Raw genomic sequence first — 21950 nt, 5'->3', positions numbered from 1 at the left:
AGTTTCAGTCACATGATGAGGCCTTAGATAATAAAAACACGGACACAAATATTTAGGTCAATGGGATAAAATGGGCCACAACTTTATTGGATACACACGTGAGCGGTTTGTCTTAGGCATTGGGTGAAAGAAGACTATATCCTGACTCCTGCCCATCTGCAGGGAGCCTCCTAATAATAAACGACCGGTAGGGGGAGCCCTATGATATACATAAAATCGTGGCACCCCCAGGGTCCCTGATGGGGTCGTGGCATGGCCCTAGCCCACGCCCAGGCTTTGGACAGGCGCTACACACCCGGATCCCTTTAAAGGGATACCCTTAACGAGGAGGGGCAGGCGGAGGCTACAATCTCCCCTCCCATAAACAAGACTTACCCAATGCCTAACCGCCACTCAAGCCCCAAAGGATCGCTGCCAACACCCTCACACCTGCAACCAATCCCTAATGCCCTGGATGAGATCAGTCAGCCAAACATCACTTCCCAAATCGGAAAGGTGAACGCCGTCATTATGAAACAAGGCCTGCTTGAGAGTAATGTTGGGGTGTCGTATCACCCGTCCATTCAAGAACTGCACCTTCTCTGCCACCCTACGATTAATAGTTTTCCTGGTCTTGTTGAGTGCCTGCGGGCGGGAGTAAACTGGCCAACGCCTCACCAGCATTTCAGACCAGATTAAGGTCAGGCCTGGGAACATAACAGCCAGCTCATCAAAGTCGTTCATCATGCTTGTGGCTAAGTCTTTGCCGCTCCTTTGACCCAGGTCGTTCTCTCCAAGTTGAACAATCAGAGCTTTGGGGGGACCATGCAAGGCAGCTCTGGTCGTCACGATTGGCATAAACTCCTCCCATTTCATGTCACACTTTGTGACCCAGGAGACACTGAAACTTTCAGGAAGCCCCAGGCAGCTACCCATGCTGGTACTGATGGCACGCACAAAGGCCCAGTGGGTGATATAGTGTCCCACGATCCATATGTTAATCACGGGGTAACCTGAAAATAAAGGAGTGACAGAGCATGATTACCATGGGTTCTTGCAGATATACCTTCTGTATGCATTAGATCTTCAGCGTCCCATATCCTTGATTCCATCGGTTGGCAGACCCCAATGGGCAGATCCTAAAGGAATGCACAGCGTAATCCACAGCCGGGAGACCACAGGCCTGAAGAGCTTTCCATTTGTCAAAAGCCTCGATATGTGTCTCCACTACCCTGCATTAAATTAGCTGCACTAGATTTCGCCAGCTGTCATTTAGCATGCTTTGAGGGTTCATGTCCAACCCTTGTGGCACTTGTGGACAGCCCTCTGTGGCTTTTTCAGAAGAAATATCCACCTGGAGATCATGGACAATCCAGGACGCTTAGCTCTGCTCCAGGGCCAATCATCACCACAAACTTGTCTAATCCCTGTTGAAAGAAACCATCCAACCCGCTACTACATAACCCCCATATTGTCAAAGGTTACATTTGGGAGGCAGAAGCTGACACAGGCAGTCCACTTCCTGAGCAATTAAAAAAAATATCCCTGCATGTAGAAAGCAAGTATGTCAGGGACAGGGGTTGAAGCCTAGCCATCGCCCCGATGTGCTCATTTTCTCTCTGTAGGAAATGGAAAAGCTTTCGACCATGTGAACCCTGACATATGATGCAATCTGAGATGGCACAAGACTATTACCCATTTAAACCATAGCAAAATAATAGCACGTCAGATCTTGCATTGTGCCCTGGTGTCAAGGCAGAAGACAGGATAGAGTGCCTCCCAGTTTGAGAGAGGGGATGCAGCAGAAAAAGACAAACTTGTTTTTCTAACTTCAGCCTTCAAATCCCTGATTACGCTGCAGGCCCTTACCGTCCTAAGGATCTCAAAACCAAACACTGAACTCTCCTTCACTGCATAAATTCCCTGCTGCTCCTGAAGAGGTGCCAGGCTTGCTGCAGTTGGTACCTTCCCCTCCTCGCCTCTGCACTGAAGCTCAGGTTATGGAAAACCTCTCTTCTGATTTTCTACACAATCTGGTAAGACCCGATTCAGCACATAAGATTGAGCTTTTGCAAGGCACGGAGAGAAACTCTTGGGCCCCTGGGAGAATTAATCAGTGGGAGTGAGCTCTAACTTCCGACTCGCCCTGCAGCAAACGCCATGCCTTCCCACTTTTTCAGAACTCCCCACCCCAAAGAACATCCTAAAATAACAAGGAAGTAGCTGCTAAGGCAAGCCAGGGGCCTTGGTTATATGCCCAGGGACCAAGCAGCCAAGATCCACTTCCTGGACAGCAAGCTCAACCCAAGGACATCCTTTACTGCCCACAAAGTGACCCAATGGGTCTCCCTCATTGGATTGTTCATGATGGAGGAAGTGCCGGTGCTCAATGGCGCGGACTTAGCTGCCCATGCATCCCCCTGTCCTACGGAAACCATCCCCCCTAAATTCAATGAATAAAGAGAAAAGGCAACTAGTATTTGGGTCAAATCAGGTAATGACTTTATTGACTACAGGAGAAAAGACTTAATTTTGGTTCGATTGGAAAAGAGCGAGTTCTTGACCTGCATCAATGAGTAGTCCCTTGCTGGATTGCACCTGGGGAGTGCTGTGGCCCTAGCCCCCACCTGGGCCTCTAGATTTGACGGGAAGCCCAGGCTGCTGCCCCACTTGGACGAAACCGTGCGGACTTTGGCCCAATACACAACCCTGTGCCCGCAAATCCATACCTTCTTGGTAGCCAATCCTCAAAAAACCAAGAAAATAAACAAGACAGTGTTCAGGGGCGCAGGTGTGCCTTGGAATGCCATCTCCTGAGGGACTTAATTCTATCTGCTGATAAGTCCCAATTTGTGGTGATGTGTGGGTTGGCTGGGAGGCACTAGCCAGGCAGAGGAGGAAGGCTCAGAGCCTGGGGAGTGGTGGTGGGGCAGAGAGCACAGGTCAGAGGGAAAAGGAGGAGAGGAATGGTGGGGTGCTGAAGAGGCAACAGGCTTTCTCGAGCCGGAAGAGCCAGGTGCAGAAAGTGGTTCAAACTCAGCAAATGTTGCAGAGGAGGAGAGGACAGAGGCTGCAGAACCATCTCAGGAGCTTGCCCTTCTTACTGGACTAAGTGTCCTGAAGAGAACGGACGCCATTATGCTTTTGTCTGTACAAAGCGTGTAAATAAATAGTAGATTAGCTCTACGATGTCTTACACTTCTTGCTGTGTTTAGCCAGAAGCTCAGTGTGCATATATCATTATGATGTCAACAGAAGAGCACTGGAAGAGAAGAGAGATGCCTTTTCCAGAGCTGCGCGTACCAGAGGATGTTCGGAGTTCCGGGGACTTGCAGGCACCCCAAGAGCGTTTTCCAACACTAAGCTCCACAACCCCCTTATCTACAAGGACACAGAGGGCTTGCAGAACAAAGAACAGATTCCTCACCTCCCCGATTACCACCCACCCACCAGGAGGAAGCCGTTGGAGTTCCTTGAGTTGCCACCATCAGAGATACAACTGCAGTGACTGGAGACAGGCAGTAGTGTATCCAAAGCAGTGAGGAGCAGAGAGAGAAGAAACAGCCTGGTGCATCTACCAGATCCCTTCACCTGCCCCAGCTGCAACAAAACATGTCTCTCCTGCATCGGCTTCTACAGCCACAGCAGACGCTGCAACCTGCCAACAGTTTGACCTCACCTCCTCCATTGTCTCCCGGATAACATGCACTTTACTTAGCTGCCTGCAGATGGGTTCAAAAACTGCAGATGAAGAATGCCTTGTTCTGCGTTTTGCATTAGTTTCAGCTGAAAACCGAAAACCTAAAAGGCAGCTTTGCAGAAGAACTCAACATTGTGACCAACTTGGAAGTCTCCAGGCCGTCTCAGTTTCTTTGATGGGGCTGCCTGCTTGGCTATGCCTTAGTAAAGAAAAATAACCCAGCAGGGGCCAGAAGCCTCATCCTATTGCAAACCCTTCCCTCTAAATGGCTTTCCCAGGTCTTGAACCGAGGGGCGCTCAGCGCCTTGGCAGAATACCCTGGCATTTCATGCAATGAGCAATTACAATTTCATCACCGCTAGCCCCTGGCTATTTTTAGCTGTCTGTTTTGCAGAGCCATAAATGAAGGTGGCAGGAGGGCGGCAGGACTAGCTAATACATCTCCAGGGTACTGAATTACAAGCATTTGGAGATCGTGGGCAGGCTGGCAACTCCTGAAGAACATCACCTCCAAGTAAGAGCATAACTGCGCTCAATGCACGCTGGCAGTGGTCCAGCATTTTCTGGCCAAACGGTGACCATTATGTGGATCTCAGGGGGTGGCTCTCTAACATGCTGCAAAGCACATCGCCCCCTCACCCATTCATGTCTCCAAACCATCCTGGCCCCCTCTCCTCTCCCCAGCCTCTGCTCCCCACCCATGGTTGCCAGCAGGAGCAGGGAGATTATGTCGTTTTTCGCCCTCAAGGCAGCTGGTGTGCGGCAGACACATGATGCCAAAGGTCAGCTGTGCAAGAAGTGACCGAACTGTTGTGACAGCAGCCCCGGTTTCGGATGTCTTCATTTGCTCCTTTACAAAATCGCAGTGCAGCGTCCCAGCCGCGTCTGAAACTGAGCGCACTCAAGACGTGTTGTTTGCTTCAAAACATACCATGTGATCCTCGCCGCGTGGAGGCATAAATAAGCCCTGCCGAGTGCTGTGAGGATTACAGCCTTAGCCTCACACCATAAAGAGAGTCTTGAGGGGTCAGGTGAAAGGCTTCCCTCTTGGGGAGGAGAGGGCTGTTGACAGCCACTAACCAAGATGGCTCTGCCTCCACGGCTGGAGGCAGAAATGCTTCCGAATGCCAGTTGCTGGAAATACGCTTTTCCACTCACCACCAAGACCGTTTTCCCAGACTCCCTCTGGCTCATAATTAACTTCACTGAATCACTTTCATGTACCTCCTCCCAAAAATGATGGAAAACAGGAGTTTTTTGTGACTCAAAAGCAAAGCAAGGGGAATAGTTTTTGCTCAACTTTCCTTACAATCTTTTTTAAGTTGCAGGACAATAGGGTTTTAAATGTACAAAATTTATAAGTGCCACCTACCTGTTTTAATGATCTGCCAGAAAAAAAAAAAATTGATCCATACGAGCTGTTGATCCGTATGTTATGTGTCCATGCAAAATCTTCAAAATTGTGCTGATTGTATTTACAAAGTGACATTCATAAACTTTCCACAAAACCTGGCTTACAGAGTACTGATACGATTTAAAGCCCTTGTTTCATTATGCCAGCACAGCACATGAAAGATTCAGTCTGAGGGCAAATGTTGGTTAAACACATGAATGGAAGATTAAGTATGAATTTCCGAGGACCTTGTTAACAAGAGCAGGTGGAAGGACACTGTACATCATCTCAGATAGTAGTGGACAGCCTAACTTTACAATCTGTTAGCTCTAAATTTCACACAAAATTGTTGCAGTGGGTGTTTGAATACAGGTCGAAAGTATAAAGAAATCAGCACAGTCTAATGGAAGAATGGTCCATTAGTCGAAAGTATAAAGAAATCAACACAGTCTAATGGAAGAATTGTCTAATGAGCTGAAGTCCAGGGAAAGGTACATTAGTTTGCCATTACCCAGAAATAAGTGCTGTCCAACTCGGAGGTCTAACTGAAGCACAGTGTAATGAAAGGAAATTGAGGGCAAGTTGTAATTATTTCACCAGGTTCTTAACATACTGCAAAGAAAGTATTTGAAAATTTTGAGTGCACTGGACATGGAATCATTTGCATATGGAGCCAAAGTGTGGAGCTTGAAATATAACTGAATTTGCTACACTTTTAGGTCCCATTACACAACCCCTTCTAAGAATGGTAGCTACTACTTGCTCAAGAGGCAAGCTGTAGCTATAATCAAGAGAGCAAGTCAAGTGAAGGCTGATGGTGTATGCATAGGAGGCTCATGCTAAATATCAGTTAGCAGAATTCTCCATATGTTCTACCCTCTCATACATTTGACTTTGCTCTAGGTTAGTAGTAGCAGCTAGGGATGGTGTTTTCCCATCTCACTCTTTAGTGCTAAATTGGAACAAACAGCAATCCACCAAAAACCCGATTGCTATTTGTTCCAATTCATCGCTAAAGAATGGGCTTCCCTGTAGGGAAGAAACAGGGCAAATGGAAGTGTGAATAAGCCCTGAGTGGCAATGTAGCACCATTTGCTGCAAATAGTACCACTTTAGCTAAATAGAAGCTTCAGAGGCGAATTTTCAGTAGAAAAACAATGGAAGGTTAATGCCACTCTACTGCCCTTGGTATCATTCCAGACTAGGGGCACCTGGCTACTTTTTATTAAGGAGGAATAAATAGCCCACCATAAGTACATTGTTAAACTTGTAGTTTGGCTTTCACATAGCATTTGCCAAAAACTCATCTCCCCAGTCTGTTTATTGCCTATTTAGGAAACATCCACAGGTACTAAAAGAAGCACTAACATCCTTTTGTCAAATCCTGGATTCTCATATCAAGGTCACATTATATAAAACTTTAAACCCTTTTCAGATAAACATTCCAGCAATGTTGAATGCCTGAGTGGATGAAGCCATACTCTGTTATCGAATTAGCTCACTTGAGAATAGCAATATTCTTGTTCCTGGGAAATAAAAGGCTAGCTCCCTTGACACACAGATTTGTATGAGTGTACACTCTGTTCTCCCATTCAAATGAATGTGTGCAGATTTGACATGGATAATGCATGTGATCTCTCTTCTCATTGCCAACGTACATTCTATATCCATTGACTGACTGTGAATGGGGTTATAAGCAGTTCCTGTTTTTATCTGTACTTGGGTTCCATCAGGGAAGAAGGTGCAATATAGATAGAGAATGAATGAATGAATGAATGAAAGAAAGAAAGAAAGAAAGAAAGAAAGAAAGAAAGTAAGAAAGAAAGAAAGACCCATTCATCAGCAAACTTGAAATACCATGTTGTTTGAAGCTGATAAAATAACATTTTAAAAATAATGTGTAAGTATAATAATCAACCAACGAACCAATCAATCAATCAATGACTATGAATGTCCTGGCCAATAGTTATCTTGTTGCCAATGGGTATCTCAGTGCTGAAGAGGCACTCACCATTATCTGATGGCTTGGTAGGCATCTGAATGTATTTGTTTAAAGCAGCAGAAAAACTAGAAATAGAAGACCAAATTTCTGTGCTAAAATGGGTATATCTGCCAAACCACTCACACCTGCAACCAACCCATCAACCCCACTGACACCTCGCTCAGCCAAACATCATTTCCAGCATTGGAAAGATTTACACCATCTGGCCTGTACAAGGCAGCGTCCTTGAAGTTAATGCCCTCATGGCGGATAACAGCGCCTCCCAGAGCAACAACCTTCTTGGACACGGCACTATTCGTGCGCTTCCTGGCTGTTTCGGTGGCAGTTGGGCTGTGGCTACCAAGCCACGCACGTCGCTGTAGCAATTGTGACCAGAATATTTTGAGTCCAGGGAGAGCGGCCGCCAGCTCTTCCAAGTCCTCTTGCATGCGGGAACGCAAACTTAAGCTGTGTACCAACACCAAATCATTCTCGCCCAGCTGCACCACTATCGCTGCGGGAGGTCCTTCACAGGACACCTTCGCCCGCACCATTGGGAGTAAATCATCCCATCGCATTCCACATCTGGACATCCAGGATACGCTCACGTGGTTGGGAAGGCCAAGACAGTGCCCCAGTTCAGACTCCGCAGCCCGCAGACTGGCCCAGTGCACAATGCTGTGGCCGACAATCCAAATACGCACGGCTGCTAGACCTGAGAAGAAGGGAATAACAAGCAGGCATCAGAACACACACTGCTGGTGACGCTTCCTGGCATAACCCTTGTAGGCGTCACGACTTCCAGCATCCCATATTTTTTATCCTGTCAACTGACAGGCCCCAAGGTGCTGCTGTTGTGGCAGCGCCTATGCAAAAAGAATGAGGCGCATATTCAGTGGCTGACAAGCCACAGGCTGAAATAGCTTTATCCATCACCCGCGTAAAATGATGCCTAGCTAACGGGGTGCCGTTCTCATGCACTAAGAATGGGCTAGCCCCAGGGGGACAAAGAGCCCTATATTTCCTGGTATCCTTAACTGGGCAAGGGCCTTCCCTACCAGTGGCAGGCAGCCTAACCGTGGCGCCTCTGCCCAATTGGTCAATCTTGGGGTTCCTGACAGTAATGACCAGTTCCGCTGCTGATAATGATACATTCTGCAGCAATAGACCTCTGGTAACTCGACCCTGGGCAGATTCCAGCACCACCTCACCAACCTGTAGTACTCCGAAAAATGCAATGGAATATGCAGCTGAAAAATCTCTAGCCTCGTATTTTGTCCTGCAGATAAGTCTTAACTTACTGCGAATGCGGCACAGAAGGTCAAATGTGACAGGCTTCCTCCCTAATGCTCTGGGAGGTTGAAGCTTGCTCCGGCCCTCCAAGGCTTTGCACACGATAAACTTAGCGCAAGGGGCTTTAGAAAATAGTGATTTGCTAAAAAACGAAACTGCAGCCGACTGAATCCTGATAGTCTTAGTGGCACGACCAAGCTGCAACAGGTGCGCCAAATACTGCAGCACCTGCTCAGTAGATGGAGACAAACTCCTATCAATAGCCAAGAACTGCGAGCGAAAGGCTAAGAAGTCAGTCCAGGCCTTCTTAGAAGACCAAAGTGTAGAAGGGGAAGTGGAAGCCGCTACTCCCTGTAAAACTAAATGCTGCCAAGGTTCCATAGATGATCCGGGGAAAAACTCAGGCAGCTGCTGTGCATCTGGAGCCAGGGACCTGAAGCACTCCAGATGAAAGCAGGACAGAGCACCAGCAATGTCGTCAGAAGCTCCTGGAATTAACCGGGCAGAAAACACAATACTGAACCTTAAGCAGTGCAGAACGAAAGGGTGTAAGAGAGCTGAGACTCTGCTGGAATGTGAAGACTGCTTTGCCAAAACGCTCACCGCTGCCTGGTTATCGGACCAGAAGCAGACCCGACGGTCCCTGAACACCTTGGTCCAAATGTGCAATGCCACTACAGTAGGAACACAACAGAAGAGTCACACTGGGCTACAGTTCAGGGTTGTCATTCACAACTCTGACTCCGTCCCCCTCAGCTCAACAACACATCTGCCCACGGCAATTTTTGGGTGGCATAAAACCTCACCAACTAACTTTGCTGCTGCTTTTTGGTCAGACACACTACTCCCCAGTTACAGCTACCACACAATCTTTTTATTATCTGTTTGTTTCATAAAAATTACACATTGTCTGATTGTATGAACCAATAAACAAACCGGAAAGCAGTTTACGGAAAAAGGTATAACGATAAAATGATCAGTAAGAAGAATTACTAACAATTTAAGGCTTTGAGAAAGCTCAAACGGAAACAAATTAAAACTCGCACCATCTTTATGAACATTCAGGTAGGCTTGCCTATATACAAAGATGATTTTAGCAGACTGGGGGGGAAAGCACAGCGAAGGCGTCTGCTTAATATCACGACGCAGGGAGTTTCAAAGAGGAGGTGCTGAGGGTTGCACTTCAGACTCTCCATGACAATTTTCAAGAAATACTTGGGATTGTGAAAGGATCCCTCCCCTTCATCCATGAGTAAGCAATCTAAGGCCTGGGGGCTGGATCCGGCCCAATCACCTTCTAAATCCGGCCTGCGGACAGTCCAGGAATCAGCGTGTTTTTACATGAGTAGAATGTGTGCTTTTATTTAAAATGCATCTCTGGGTTATTTGTGGGGCATAGGAATTCCCCCCCCCCCATATATACTCCGGCCCTCCCGAAGGTCTGAGGGACAGTGGACCGACCCCCTGCTAAAAAAGTTTGCTGACCCCCGCGCTTAATCCATACCAACCAGCTTTCTCCTGGACCTCCTTTCTCCTGTCACATAGAGGAGGGAGAAAGGTTGTTTTCTGCTGCTCCAGAGAAGCGGACACGGAGCAATGGATCCAAACTACAAGAAAGAAGATTCCACCTAAACATTAGGAAGAACTTCCTGACAGTAAGAGCTGTTCGACAGTGGAATTTGCTGCCAAGGAGTGTGGTGGAGTCTCCTTCTTTGGAGGTTTTTAAGCAGAGGCTTGACAACCATATGTCAGGAGTGCTCTGATGGTGTTTCCTGCTTGGCAGGGGGTTGGACTCGATGGTCCTTGTGGTCTCTTCCAACTCTATGATTCTATGATTTTATTCTATGATTCTCCCTTGCTACCCTCCATCATAGCAAAATACTATGCCATGAAACCAACAGCATCTTAACCCATTAGAAAAAGATTGCCTTAAGAACCTACCATGAAATTTAGAGTAAAGTCACCATTTCAGTTAACAAATCCCTTAATACTTATCCTCTGCCATATTTCACCTTGGGTCTTTTCAAATAAATTCCTTCACTTGTTTTACAATTGGTATATTTTGGTTTCTTTTTCTAATGTATGTTATTGCTGAGTGATTGGTAAAATGTCAGGCCATGGGGAACCAGCCCCGGGCTAAGGCATTTATTTATCAAAAGTACCTTCATTCATAAGGCGTGGTATTCAGAGGCATGGTGCATCTGACAGTGGAGCAGCTCCACGGTGGCCAGTAGCTGAAAATAGGGTTGCCATACGTCCAGAATTTCCTAGACATGGATGGAATACGGAAGTCGAGAGCAGTATTTGGGCAGAAATCATGGAAATGTCAGGGGAAATCCAGACGCATGGCAACCCATGTTGGAAGTCTAGATTTCGCCAAATTTACTTAAAATCTCATTTTGAGATTTTTGCAAGAAAAGCTCAATAACTTTGGGCAAAACTAAAAAAAGTTCAATAACTTTGCCCAAAAAAGTTGTCCATATTTTCACCTTTTAAAACTCTCCTCCTGCCTGGTCCTCTTTGAAAGCTGTTCATAAATTGGAGAATGCACTGAGCTTTGAGAAGTGAGGGCAACAAAACCCTGCGCATGACCTCAAGGGAGGATCTCATATCAGTGTCTTCTCAATCTCACAGCAGAATCCTGCGGAGTCATCTCCCTCCTATGGTATCACAGAGGGAACAGCTGCCCTCCTAAACCTGCTCTTTCTTGTTCCCTTCCTTTCTAGTGCCCAAGAAACAGGGTCCAATGCATGTCCTGGTGAAATACCCAAGCCCATTTCAGTGGGGCTTGTGCAGGAGCAGCTCCTTGTGTTTTATGCTCAGTGGGCTTTGACTGTAGGAAGCCAGGCTTAGGCCACAGGACCCCAATGAAATGCCCACATCTGTAGTTGCCTGAGCTATAGCTCGCCATGCAACCACTGGCTTAGACTTCACAGTCAAGACAGCTGAGAGGATACAATCAACACAGGGTTTTTTGCATCTCTTGTCTGGCCTGCAACTGGCCTTTTCACTGCAGCCCAAGCAGGACAAAACAGTTCATCCATCCATACCCCCCATCTACCCCCATCAGCCACTGAGCAGGCTCAGCAATGCACCTGGAGTCATTGAGACCAAAGATGCATCCTCTTCAGCGCTATGACCAACTTCAGCTCACTGTTTATAAAGGGGGGGAAATATTAAATTTATATACCACTCTTCATTCGAGGATTACAGGACCATTTATAGTATCGAAACACATTTCTGCTGTGCGTTTTGCCAGAAAGGCCTGCAACAACTACAATAAAATCAGAAGTGTAGAGTTGGAAGGAACCACCATGGACCACCTAGTCCAACCCCCAGCAGTGCAGGAATCACAGCTCAAGAATTGCTGAGAGGCGGCCATAAGAGCTGGCACAGAATTATACAGCAGCACATCCCTCAATCCACTCTCTTATTTGACTTCCATTAAGGAACGTACATCAATGCTGCGCCGAGTCCGCTGATCAGCCTGCCTAGTGCTACCTACTCAGAGCGGCAGAAGTGCTCTAGGGACTTCGGAAGAGGGAGAAGCCCTTCCCAGCAGGATTTTTCATCTTTATGGGAAATGGCAGTGATGAGAACTGGGACCTTCCATGCGCAAAGCTTGCCTTCTGCCACTGAGCAATGACAGAAAGAGGACCCCTGTGTGCAAGGAGAGGCACAAGCAGAACTGGGGGAAGGCAGCTCTTTTGGAAGGATAAGTTTGAGATGGGCTCCACTTCACAATCTTTGCTCAACCCTTCTGAAAGCTTCAGAGGATACTTCACACACTTCCTACGTTAGCAATATGTTCTATTGAAAAACTGATAAAACAAAAACAAGAGTTTGGATTTGATATCCCGCTTTATCACCACCATAAGGTCACCCAGCAGCTGCATGTAGAGGAGCCGAGAATCGAACCCAGTTCACCAGATTACGAGTCCATTGCTCTTAACCACTACACCACACTGGCTCTCAACACAAACATCCTTTCCATTATGCAGTCATTACTCAATTTTTACTTGGATATTATATAGATAACTTATTCACGGTCCTGCTTCAATTCTCCCAAAGTGGAGTGTGTATACTCTCTCTCTCTGGCTCATGTATATGTATATTTAACCTAGAAAGACTTCACTTCACCTCTTCCTTCATATTTAAATCTACCTCTGGTGGTTTAAAATCATTGCTTCATTCCAACTTTCTTTCTTTTCTTGCACAGCCAAAAGCCATTGCTCTTTGTGCTTTACTATACCTAGATCCTTCCATTCATCTTTACAGAGCACATCCTCTGGAGGCATGTCAACTTGAAAGCCCTTGCATACCCAGGTAAGAGAACCAACCAGTCCTTTCACAAAAGCATGAATTAACAAGGGATCAAAGCATCACAGAAACAGGGAGGGTCTCTGTCCCTGAAACCAAGAAATGTTGGACCAGCATCCAGGCATTACAGTCATGGTATTGTGAGCTTGAACGAGATGACCCTCAAAATCCTTTAAGAATTCTGACAATGGATGGGCAGAAAGCTTATCTCTCGGCTACTAACAGTGACTCCAGACTAGACCGCCTTGGTCCAGCTTGGACTTACCGTCTCAGTGGATCTAGAGGGTGCTGAGCAGCCGCTTCACCGGACGGTGCCCTGTTCCCTTTGGTGCTTGCTGTTTTCTTCCCGTCTTGCATCTTCCCATCAGCGAGATCGGCAGGAACCCAGGCAAAAACTTCCTCCCCCCAGGGCTTCTTGGGAGAAGTGCAAAAGGGTGCAGGCTAAGCATGAGATATTTGGCTCAAGGGTATCCAATCCAAGCCGATTCTTCGGTCAACATTGGCCTCTGCTCCTCTATCAACGAAGGAGAGAAACTCCTTGGCCAAAGGGTAGCTTATGCTGAGAACAGGTCCTCCTTCTAAGATGCTGGAAGACGGGAGAGGACACAGGAGACTCTCCTTTCACAAGGGTGCAGGGAACACCAGGTCCTTCTCCCCCCACAACTCCTTAGAGGTCCTGGTCGCCCTTGGACCTTGCCTGCCTCTTGCTATCTCCCATCCTTCTCCTCTTTATGCCGCTGGCTGGGACCATCCACTGGAGAAAAGCGTCCCACGTTCTCCGCATGGCAGGAAGGGAAAACGACAGCTCAGCCACCTCTGGGCAAGGGACACGCTGTACTCAGCCGTCTGCCTGTGCCAAGAGGGTCTCATTAGCTGTCCCTGGAATGCGCTGTCCAAAGGCAGAGCTGCCTGTCACTCAAGTCCAGCTGGCTGGACATGAGGCCAAGAATCTTGGGGGAGGATCGCTGGCACACACAGGGTCAGGTTTGTTTTCTTAGCATCGGGATCAGTCACATCCAAGAGGCAAGGTCAGGACTTCAGCCTGCTTGTCTGACCTAAATGCGAACTAGATGTAGGGCATGAGCAACCTTTCCTGCAGTTCCAGGCAGGAAACAATGGCAAACTAAAATAAATGCATCAGTGATGCTCTTCTAGGCTGCATCAACAGAAGTCTAGTGTCCAGATCAAGGGAAGGAATAGTCCTGCTCTATTCTGCCTTGGTCAGATCACACCCGGAATACTGTCTCCAACTTTGGGTAGAATTTATCCAAGGGCAAGGAGAGCTTGCTCCAACCTACTCCATCCCACAAACTGGATAATTACACATTAACCTGAGGTCTTTTGCATGAAGAGCAAGTGCCCTCTCTCACATTTTAGTTTTATGTCAGGGGTTTGTACGCAGGTGCCTAGCTGTTCCAAGAATTCCTACATTACAGCCGTGACCTTAAACCTGGGTAGCTAATTTCTGGCACTCCAGATGTTGCTGGACTTCAGTTCCCAACAGCCCTGGCCAGCAAGGCTAAGAAGCGAGAATGATGAGAGTTGCAATTGAGCATCATCTGGGGAGACCAGATTAGTCAGCCAGCCACCCTGCCCAAATACCGTATTTTTCACTCTATAGGGCGCACCAGACCATAGGGTGCACCTGGGACGCAGGTGGCGCTGTGGGTTAAAGCCTCAGCGCCTAGGACTTGCCAATTGAAAGGTCGGCGGTTCGAATCCCTGCGGCGGGGTGCGCTCCCGCTGCTCGGTCCCAGCGCCTGCCAACCTAGCAGTTTGAAAGCACCTCCGGGTGCAAGTAGATAAATAGGGACCGCTTACCAGCGGGAAGGTAAACGGCGTTTCCGTGTGCAGCTCTGGCTCGCCAGATGCAGCTTTGTCACACTGGCCACGTGACCCAGAAGTGTCTCCGGACAGCGCTGGCCCCTGGCCTCTTAAGTGAGATGGGCGCACAACCCCAGAGTCTGTCAAGACTGGCCTGTACGGGCAGGGGTACCTTTACCTTTACGGTTTTTTTGGGGGGGGATTATTCCCCCCCCAGCCCCAAAGAGCAAAGAAGCCAAGACAGCCAGCGGGATCTATCCCGCTGGCTGTCTTGGCTTCCTCTTTAGCCACGCACAACCTCTCCAGCCGGGAGAGGCTGCGCGCGGCTTTGGCAGAAGACAAGACAGCAAGCGGGATCCATCCCGCTTGCTGTCTTGGCTTCCTTTTTAGCCACGGGGCTGGGGCGGGGGAAGCCCGAGCTTCCCCCGACCCCAGAACAGGTCCGGGAGCGGGGGCGAGGTTGCGTACAACCTCGCCTTCACTCCCGGAGCTTGCTGCTATCCACCCCCTCTCCGCCCCCTCTCACTCTCCAGGATTCAGCGAAAGCCTGCATTCACTCCATAGGACACACACACATTTCCCCTTCATTTTTGGAGGGGGAAAAGTGCATCCTATAGAGCGAAAAATACGGTAACTGAGGTCACCGATAGTCAAGAAATCAGCCTCTTTCCTTTCAGAAAGGAACCCGTGCGCTCTCAAAATCTGTGCCACCTGAATTCAAGTCCCTACAGCAGTTGCATACAGAGCTCCAAAGCAGCCTGCTGGATTCATTGTGCCCTTCCCTGCTCCTTTTACGGCTGACGTAGGAAATCTCCAGCCAAGAAGCTTATTCTGTTCCGGCACAGGCCTCAGTTTGACCTGTGACACTGTTTTCTCCAAGTCTTACCCATCAGCCTCACACCTGACGTCTCATGCCATGGAGTGGCAGATCACCTGCTTTGTGTGCAGAAGTTCCCAGGTTCAATCCCCAGCAGCATCTCCAGATAATAATAATAATAATAATAATAATAATAATAATATAAATAAATAAATAGATTTATATACTGCCTTTTAACAAATGATCTCAGGATGGTTCACAAGATAAAAGGACAAATAAGTAATTAAAACAAAAACAACGAAACAACAATTTGTTTCTTCTACCCTGCCCATCTGACTGGGTTCCCCCAGCCACTCAGTGCAGCTTCAACAAAAATACAGTGTCAAACTTTAAAAGCTTCCCGATACAGGGCTGCCTTCAGAATTCCTATCTCTTTGACAAGCGACAGGAAGGTGTTCCACAGGGCAGGCGCCACTACCGGCAAGTCCCTCTCCCTGTTTCCCTGTAACTTCACTTCCAGCAATGAGTGGACTGCCAGAAGGCTCTCGGAGCTGGACCTCAGTGTCCAGGCCGAGCAACAGGGGTGAAGTCACTCCTTCAGGTATACAGGGCTGAGGCCGTTGGGCTAACGGCATTCCATGCCTGAAACCCTGGAGAGCTTCTGCCAGTCAATGAAGCAATATTATGCTAAATGGACCAGTGGTCTGACTCAGGATGATGCAGCTTCCAGCACCAAAAGGCCCCAGGTTCAGTTCCCAGCATCTCCAAAAAGGGCTGGGAGAGACTCCCTGCCTGAAGCCACCAGTCCGTGCAGACCATTTTTTCCTCAAACTTGGAATTCCCAGCTGCTGTTGGACTACTGAAGGAATGGGTTTCCCAAACCCAAAACTGACTGTGAAGGCAGTTTGAAAACTGCACCAAAATCCCTATTTTTCCTTAGCTAAAATCCATTAACTTGAGCTCTGAGTCAATGTATAAACAAAAACCCGGCTGTGCTCGAAGCTCTCTCCCTTATCAGTCCGTGGCGGCAATGAGTGACCTTGCCAAGTTCCAGTAGAGCAGGGATGATGCGTCTGTGCCTTATCTTATGTGCTGACCACAAAAGACGCACAGACCCAATCTGGGAACAGCGCCAGAGCGTGTTCCCGGAGATGATGACCTATTCCTCCCAGATAAGAGTAGGAAGAGGAAGATCCTTTTATGGTCATAAGTACAGGAAGGAATCCCCTTTTATGGTTAAGAATACCAGAGCAAGAACATATGTGATGTCAACCTGCGTACATAGGCTGACGTGGTTGGATTTATATGGGAAGGAGGGAGAGGGTGCCTGGAGGATATATATACTGCATGAAACTTGTCATTTCTTTGGACTTGCTGTGGACTTGATCATGCAAGTGCCTTCTGCTATCCGGAGAGCAGAATAAACGCTTTCTTGGAATCAACCTTGGTGTCATTTGACTTCCTTCCTCCTGTCCCAGAGCAACGCAGACCCAATCGGTGAACTCCAATAAGGCTACACTACAACCCCCACCATCCATGATCACTGGTCCTGCTAGCTATGGATGATGGGAGTTATAGTCCAACAACAGCTGAGAATTCAAGTTTGAGGAACACGGGTATAAAAAATACTCTCCAAGGAGAAAGTACTCTCCAAGGAGACAGCATGTTCTCCTGCACTTTGCCATCCTGTGAATTTTCTGTTCTGATGGCTTCAGTTTTTGCAACCATTCACACCAACTTCAGGAATCCACGCACACAGCTGAGTTGGAACAGGCCATGTTTTCCCCGTTGGCAGCTTCCTAGACATAGCTCGCAGGGGTAGCCCAAATATTAGCTCCATTTGTATTCCCACAAGATCGGACTTCAGAGATTCAGAATTCTCTGTGATCCCCTCACTGCAGCTGTTCACTTTCCCAACGCGTGGAAGTACAGCAGGGCAATAAGAGGATGCCACAGAGGGATGCTAGCACACAAATCCCAGCTCTTCCTCACGTGATGACAATTAGATGAGGGAACTGAAAGTTCAGAGACGGCTGCTGGCATGAGAGAAAAATGACTGATGGATAACCTGAGGAGTAGCTCAAAGCAGCAGACAATGTGGACTGTTCGATGTGCCTGCAGCCACCAAGCTACGGCTCCAGTGCTGACCAGCTGAGGACTCAAAGTGCCACGGTTCCTTAAGGAAGCATCCCTCTCCCTTGCCATCTTCAGGTACCCTATGCACAATACCCAGCAGCACCACTATAGTTCTTGCCAATGTCCAAGCTGGACTGATGCCTCACTGATGGAAACTACACCAGCTCCAAAAGACCAGAACAGATGTTCTTCAGCCATTTGTCAATGCCCTTGTCTGAGAGATTTATAGCCATCCTCCATGTAGATCTGAGCGATCAAAATAAATGCCCGGCTGCTGAATGACACCCCAGCCACGGGACTTGACAAAGAACGTGATTGCCCTGTTGATTTCCCCCCGTGCGCAATTAATCTTTGCAGGCGCACTGATGTCTTTACAACAAAGCCTCTGAAACAGATCAGACCAGATGATCTCGGCTGCTGGGAACTGCTCGGTGCACCAGACCAAGTTCCTCTGCACGTTCCAGTTGAGCTCTATGCCTTTCTGCGTGCCCAAGTTATTCTCGCCCAGCTGCTGGATAACATCTGGAGGCACCAGCCGCTCCCAAATCATGCATGTCCTCCTAACCCAGCCACACGACATGCAGCCTGTGACCCAGCCCAAGGTGGGATTCTCTCCCGGACGCCAGCATGCGCTTCCTTGCACAGCACACAACTGTGTCCAGAAAACCTTATGGGCAGGGGCTGCAACTAAACAGAAACAAAGTCAATGTGATAACCGACTCCCATATGACCGTACCCTAGCCGTCCCGGTAATTCAGGGCTAATATGGGGGTAATTAGCCCTGGCAGCCTTCCCAGGTTGGGGGAGGACTGTCTCGTAGACCCACAGATTGTCCGAGATTGCCAACTTGCATCAAGGTGCAAGCGACAGGACACTGGGTCGCAGAGCAAGGGAAGGTTGGCACACTCCGATGTCATTCTCATAGCCGGGAATATCTGTTTGAAGAAATGATTAGAATTGGACAATAAACAGACATTGTCTGGACCAAAGAAGCTTAAGAAAAAAACTGCAGAATTGTATAGTCTCTGGTGCACAAGCTTGGACTTCAAAGAGATTCTCATCATGGTGTGTGGATTCTGTTTGGTATGTTCTTTTTTCTCTCTTCTTAACATCTACAATTGGCTTTCCATGCCAAGCCTCATTAAGAACTTAATTTGAAAAAAAAAGAAAAAAAAAAGAAAGAGTACAAATGGACTTCTATATAAATTGGGGGTTCAACTGCACAGCTTTACTTAAGACTTGAAATGTTTCCCAAAGATAGAAGAAAAAATAAGATGGCGCCTGTCAGTACTATGCAGCACGGGGAAATGTGAAATCCTCCCTTCTTTGAGAGAAACAGGAACTATTTACTGGCTGATTACAATGATTTGAGACAATATTTTGGATAACATACAGTGCAGCTGTTTGCAGAAGGTTTTTTCATTATGAGCGAGAGCGAAGGCTAGATGGATGCCTAGCAGCCCCCCTCTAGGGCCCGGAGGGGGACTGTGTCTCCAGGAAGGCTGATTGATCGCCAAATGACTGATATCTGTGGAATACAGTTTATTTACCTTACAATATTGCAAACAGTCTGCTCAAGAATTATTAAGAATAACTCTATAATGTGGAAGGTACTGCGTTATTAAATCTCAAAAAGAAGGTTTGGACAACAGCCCAGACTGGAAGGATTAATGCTGCGTCATTAAACTTCAGATAACAGATTTGGATAACAGCTTAGATTGGAATGGAATCTGGAATCAGAGAAAGCTGCGTGGGCAAAAAGACAGTTAAAAAAAGATACATCTACAAGTAAAGCTATATTCAATGGATGCAAGGATATATGATGTCTGACATGATTGAGAATCACAGAGCCAGAGAAGGAGAACTTTAAAGCGTTAAAATCGAGATGTGGAAAATATTGAAACAATGAGGAGAGGCAGGACTGAGATTTGGATATGCTTCAAGGTCCAGATTATGGGAAGCCCCCCAAAATTAATAACAATAATTTGGATGGTAATTTGGTCTTTTCATATTTTAGTTTTTTATTTTAATTGGATTATGATTTGATATGCTAATTGGATGTTTTTTATTGGGAAATTAATAAAAAATGACTTAACAAAAAAAAATGTGATGCCGCCACTGATGCCTCCAAGTACCCCATTGAGTGCAGCCTTTGTAGCTCAGGTGGTAGACCATGAGGCTCTTGATCACAGGGACATGGGTTCAAGTCCCACGTTGGGCATAAGAGTCCTGCATTGCAGCAGGTTGGACTAGATGACTCTTGTGGTCTTTTCCAACTCTACAATTCTATGGTTCTATAATTGTAGGGAAATGACTAGCACCTCCCTGGGACTGTGCTACTGGCTTTTGGGAGCCCCGCCCCAGGCAGCTGAGGAGGCAACCCCATGAGAACTATAAAGCATCCATGTAAGTCCTGCATTGCAGGGGGTTGTACTAGACGACCCTTTGGGTCCCTTCCAATTCCACAATTCAAAGGTTCTGTGATTCTATTAAATAACATTTACCCCACCCCAAATGACTGAATAAAGAGAACACAATCCTCTTCAATCACCCAGACTGGTGACCTGCAAGCAAATCTCTGACTCCCCTCATGTCCATGGCAGTGTTGGCCTATGTCAAGAATAGAGGATCCTGGTGCCCTCCAGGTGCTGTGAACGGAATCCTAGAATTGTAGAGTTGGAAAAGTCCCCAAGAGTCCTGCAGTCCAACCCCTGCAATGCAGGACTCCCAGCTCCCATAATCCCTGACCCTTAGCAAAATATCTAGATTTGATACTATCCACAAACTATCTGCTAAACAGCACTAAAGGATTAGAAATTCTCGCAAGCCTTGCCGTATTCAGTTACCATACCTGGAACATCTGTAGCTTGCTGTTCAGCAAAATCTCAAAGCACAACATAAGCAACATGTGCTCTGACACAACCCTGATCTGACTTCATTACTTCTGTTTCCTTGAGAATCAGTTGCTTCTCCATCAAGCGGTATTTGAATCACAAGAGATCCATCCACAGCAATGAGAACACCTAAACAGAAATGCGCCAGCTCTCCTGGCACAGCTCTTGAAGCCTCAAGTAGCATTTTTCCTCACTGGCCCAAGAGCCAGCGTAGTGAAGTGGTGAGAGTGCTGGACTAGGGCCAGGGAGACCCGAGTTCAAATCCCCACTCAGCTTTAAACTCAGTGGGTGATGTTGAAGAAGAGTTTGGATTTGATATCCGGCTTTATCACTACCCTAAGGAGTCTCAAAGCGGCTAACATTCTCCTTTCCCTTCCTCTCCCACAACAAACACTCTGTGAAGTGAATGAGGCTGAGAGACTTCAGAGAATTGTGACTAGCCCAAGGTCACCCAGCAGCTGCATGTGGAGGAGCAGAGAATCGAACCCGGTTCACCAGATTACGAGTCCACTGCTCTTAACCACTACACCACACTGGCTCTCAGGGTTGTTGTGGGGTGAAATGAGGAGGGGGAGAACCATGTATGCCACCTTGAGTTCATCGGAGGATAGAAATGTAGCCATAAATCAGTAAAATCACATATCATTGTGTATTCGGTATGCCACAAAAGGAACCAGTCTCCCAGCCCAACAGATTGCATACAAGATCCCTGCACCCTAGAAGCAACAGCACAGGTGTGTTCACCACTACCAGAGAAGCCAGCGGGATCTCAGGGCAGTCCTGAACTTGAGCAGGGATTGTGTATTATATCACCAATACAAGTCTTGACGGATATCTCCAACACAGAACAACCTCCCTCTACAGCCAGACCCACCCTCAGCCCCCTTCCCAACAACTCCTCACCTGAGCAAGGAGGAACGACTCCTGGCACCACTTCCTGACTGCTCTCCTGCTTCTTTTCTTCGCTTCCTGCAGGAATACTTAACTGGGGGCTTGGGCCAGCCACACTTGGGCTTCCCTGCACACTTAAGGCAGCTTGCAACATCTGTGTTGCAACCAGCTGCATCATGCAGACAAGGGATAGGGATCCTGGATCAATCTGCACAGCAGGAAGTGGGGGCAAGCTTGTTCCTTGGGTGAGTCCAGCACCCACTGCGCCTCCAGGCTGCAGCTGCGACAGGGCCTGCATGACACTTTGTTCTACAACTGGTGTCAATGACAGGCGCAACTGATCTTCACGTTGGCGGTCTCCTTGTTCCTGCGTTGCTGCCTGCATCTTGGGCAGCTCCTGATGGCTGGGATTTGTCTGCAGTGGATGGTCTGACTTGCTGGGTGGTTGTTCTGCCACATCAGATTTGGATGCAGGTTGCTGGTCTCCTTTTTCCCGCGTTGCGGCCTCCTTCTTGGGTGGCTCTTGGTGGTCAGGATTTGTCTGCAGTGGACGGTCTGACTTCTTGGGTGGTTGTTCTGCCACATCAGATTTGGCTGGAGGTTTCCTGGAGCTTCCTGCTTCTGCAGACGACGCTAAAGAGGGGGAGAAAAAGCAAGCGGCTCATTATTATTATTAGTAGTAGTAGTAATATTTATTAAATTGGTATACAGTGGTACCTCTG

General features: G+C 47.6%; 2 protein-coding genes and 1 long non-coding RNA gene across 6 annotated transcripts in view; 1 reads left to right on the top strand and 2 right to left on the bottom strand.

Moving 5' to 3' along the window:
* Positions 1-13890, bottom strand: part of ZNF638 (zinc finger protein 638) — a 68358-nt gene extending 54468 nt beyond the window's left edge. For 2 of the 3 annotated variants that reach the window (XM_083757034.1, XM_083757035.1), the window contains exon 1: positions 12932-13890. In XM_083757034.1, the coding sequence (XP_083613160.1) occupies positions 12932-13023 (92 nt within the window). In that variant the 5' untranslated portion in view covers positions 13024-13890. The remainder of the gene's footprint in view (positions 1-12931) is intronic. The other variant, XM_083757036.1, reaches the window with a different exon arrangement.
* The window catches only part of LOC310853040, a 484331-nt gene that overhangs the window by 331758 nt on the left and 130623 nt on the right, over positions 1-21950 (top strand). The window lies entirely within an intron of this gene.
* Positions 52-21950, bottom strand: part of LOC310852992 (zinc finger protein 638-like) — a 57606-nt gene continuing 35707 nt past the window's right edge. For both annotated transcript variants that reach the window (XM_083757104.1, XM_083757101.1), the window contains exons 16-17: positions 21241-21861; positions 52-992 (exon numbers count right to left, since the gene is read on the bottom strand). The gene's annotated coding sequence lies outside the window, so the exon portion shown is untranslated. The remainder of the gene's footprint in view (positions 993-21240; positions 21862-21950) is intronic.

Source organism: Podarcis gaigeae (genome assembly GCF_964106915.1).
Source record: "Podarcis gaigeae genome assembly, chromosome: 9".
NCBI classification, from domain to species: Eukaryota; Metazoa; Chordata; class Lepidosauria; order Squamata; family Lacertidae; genus Podarcis; species Podarcis gaigeae.
The sequence above is the reverse complement of the archived record's forward strand: the minus strand, read 5'-3'. Positions and strand labels throughout refer to the sequence as shown.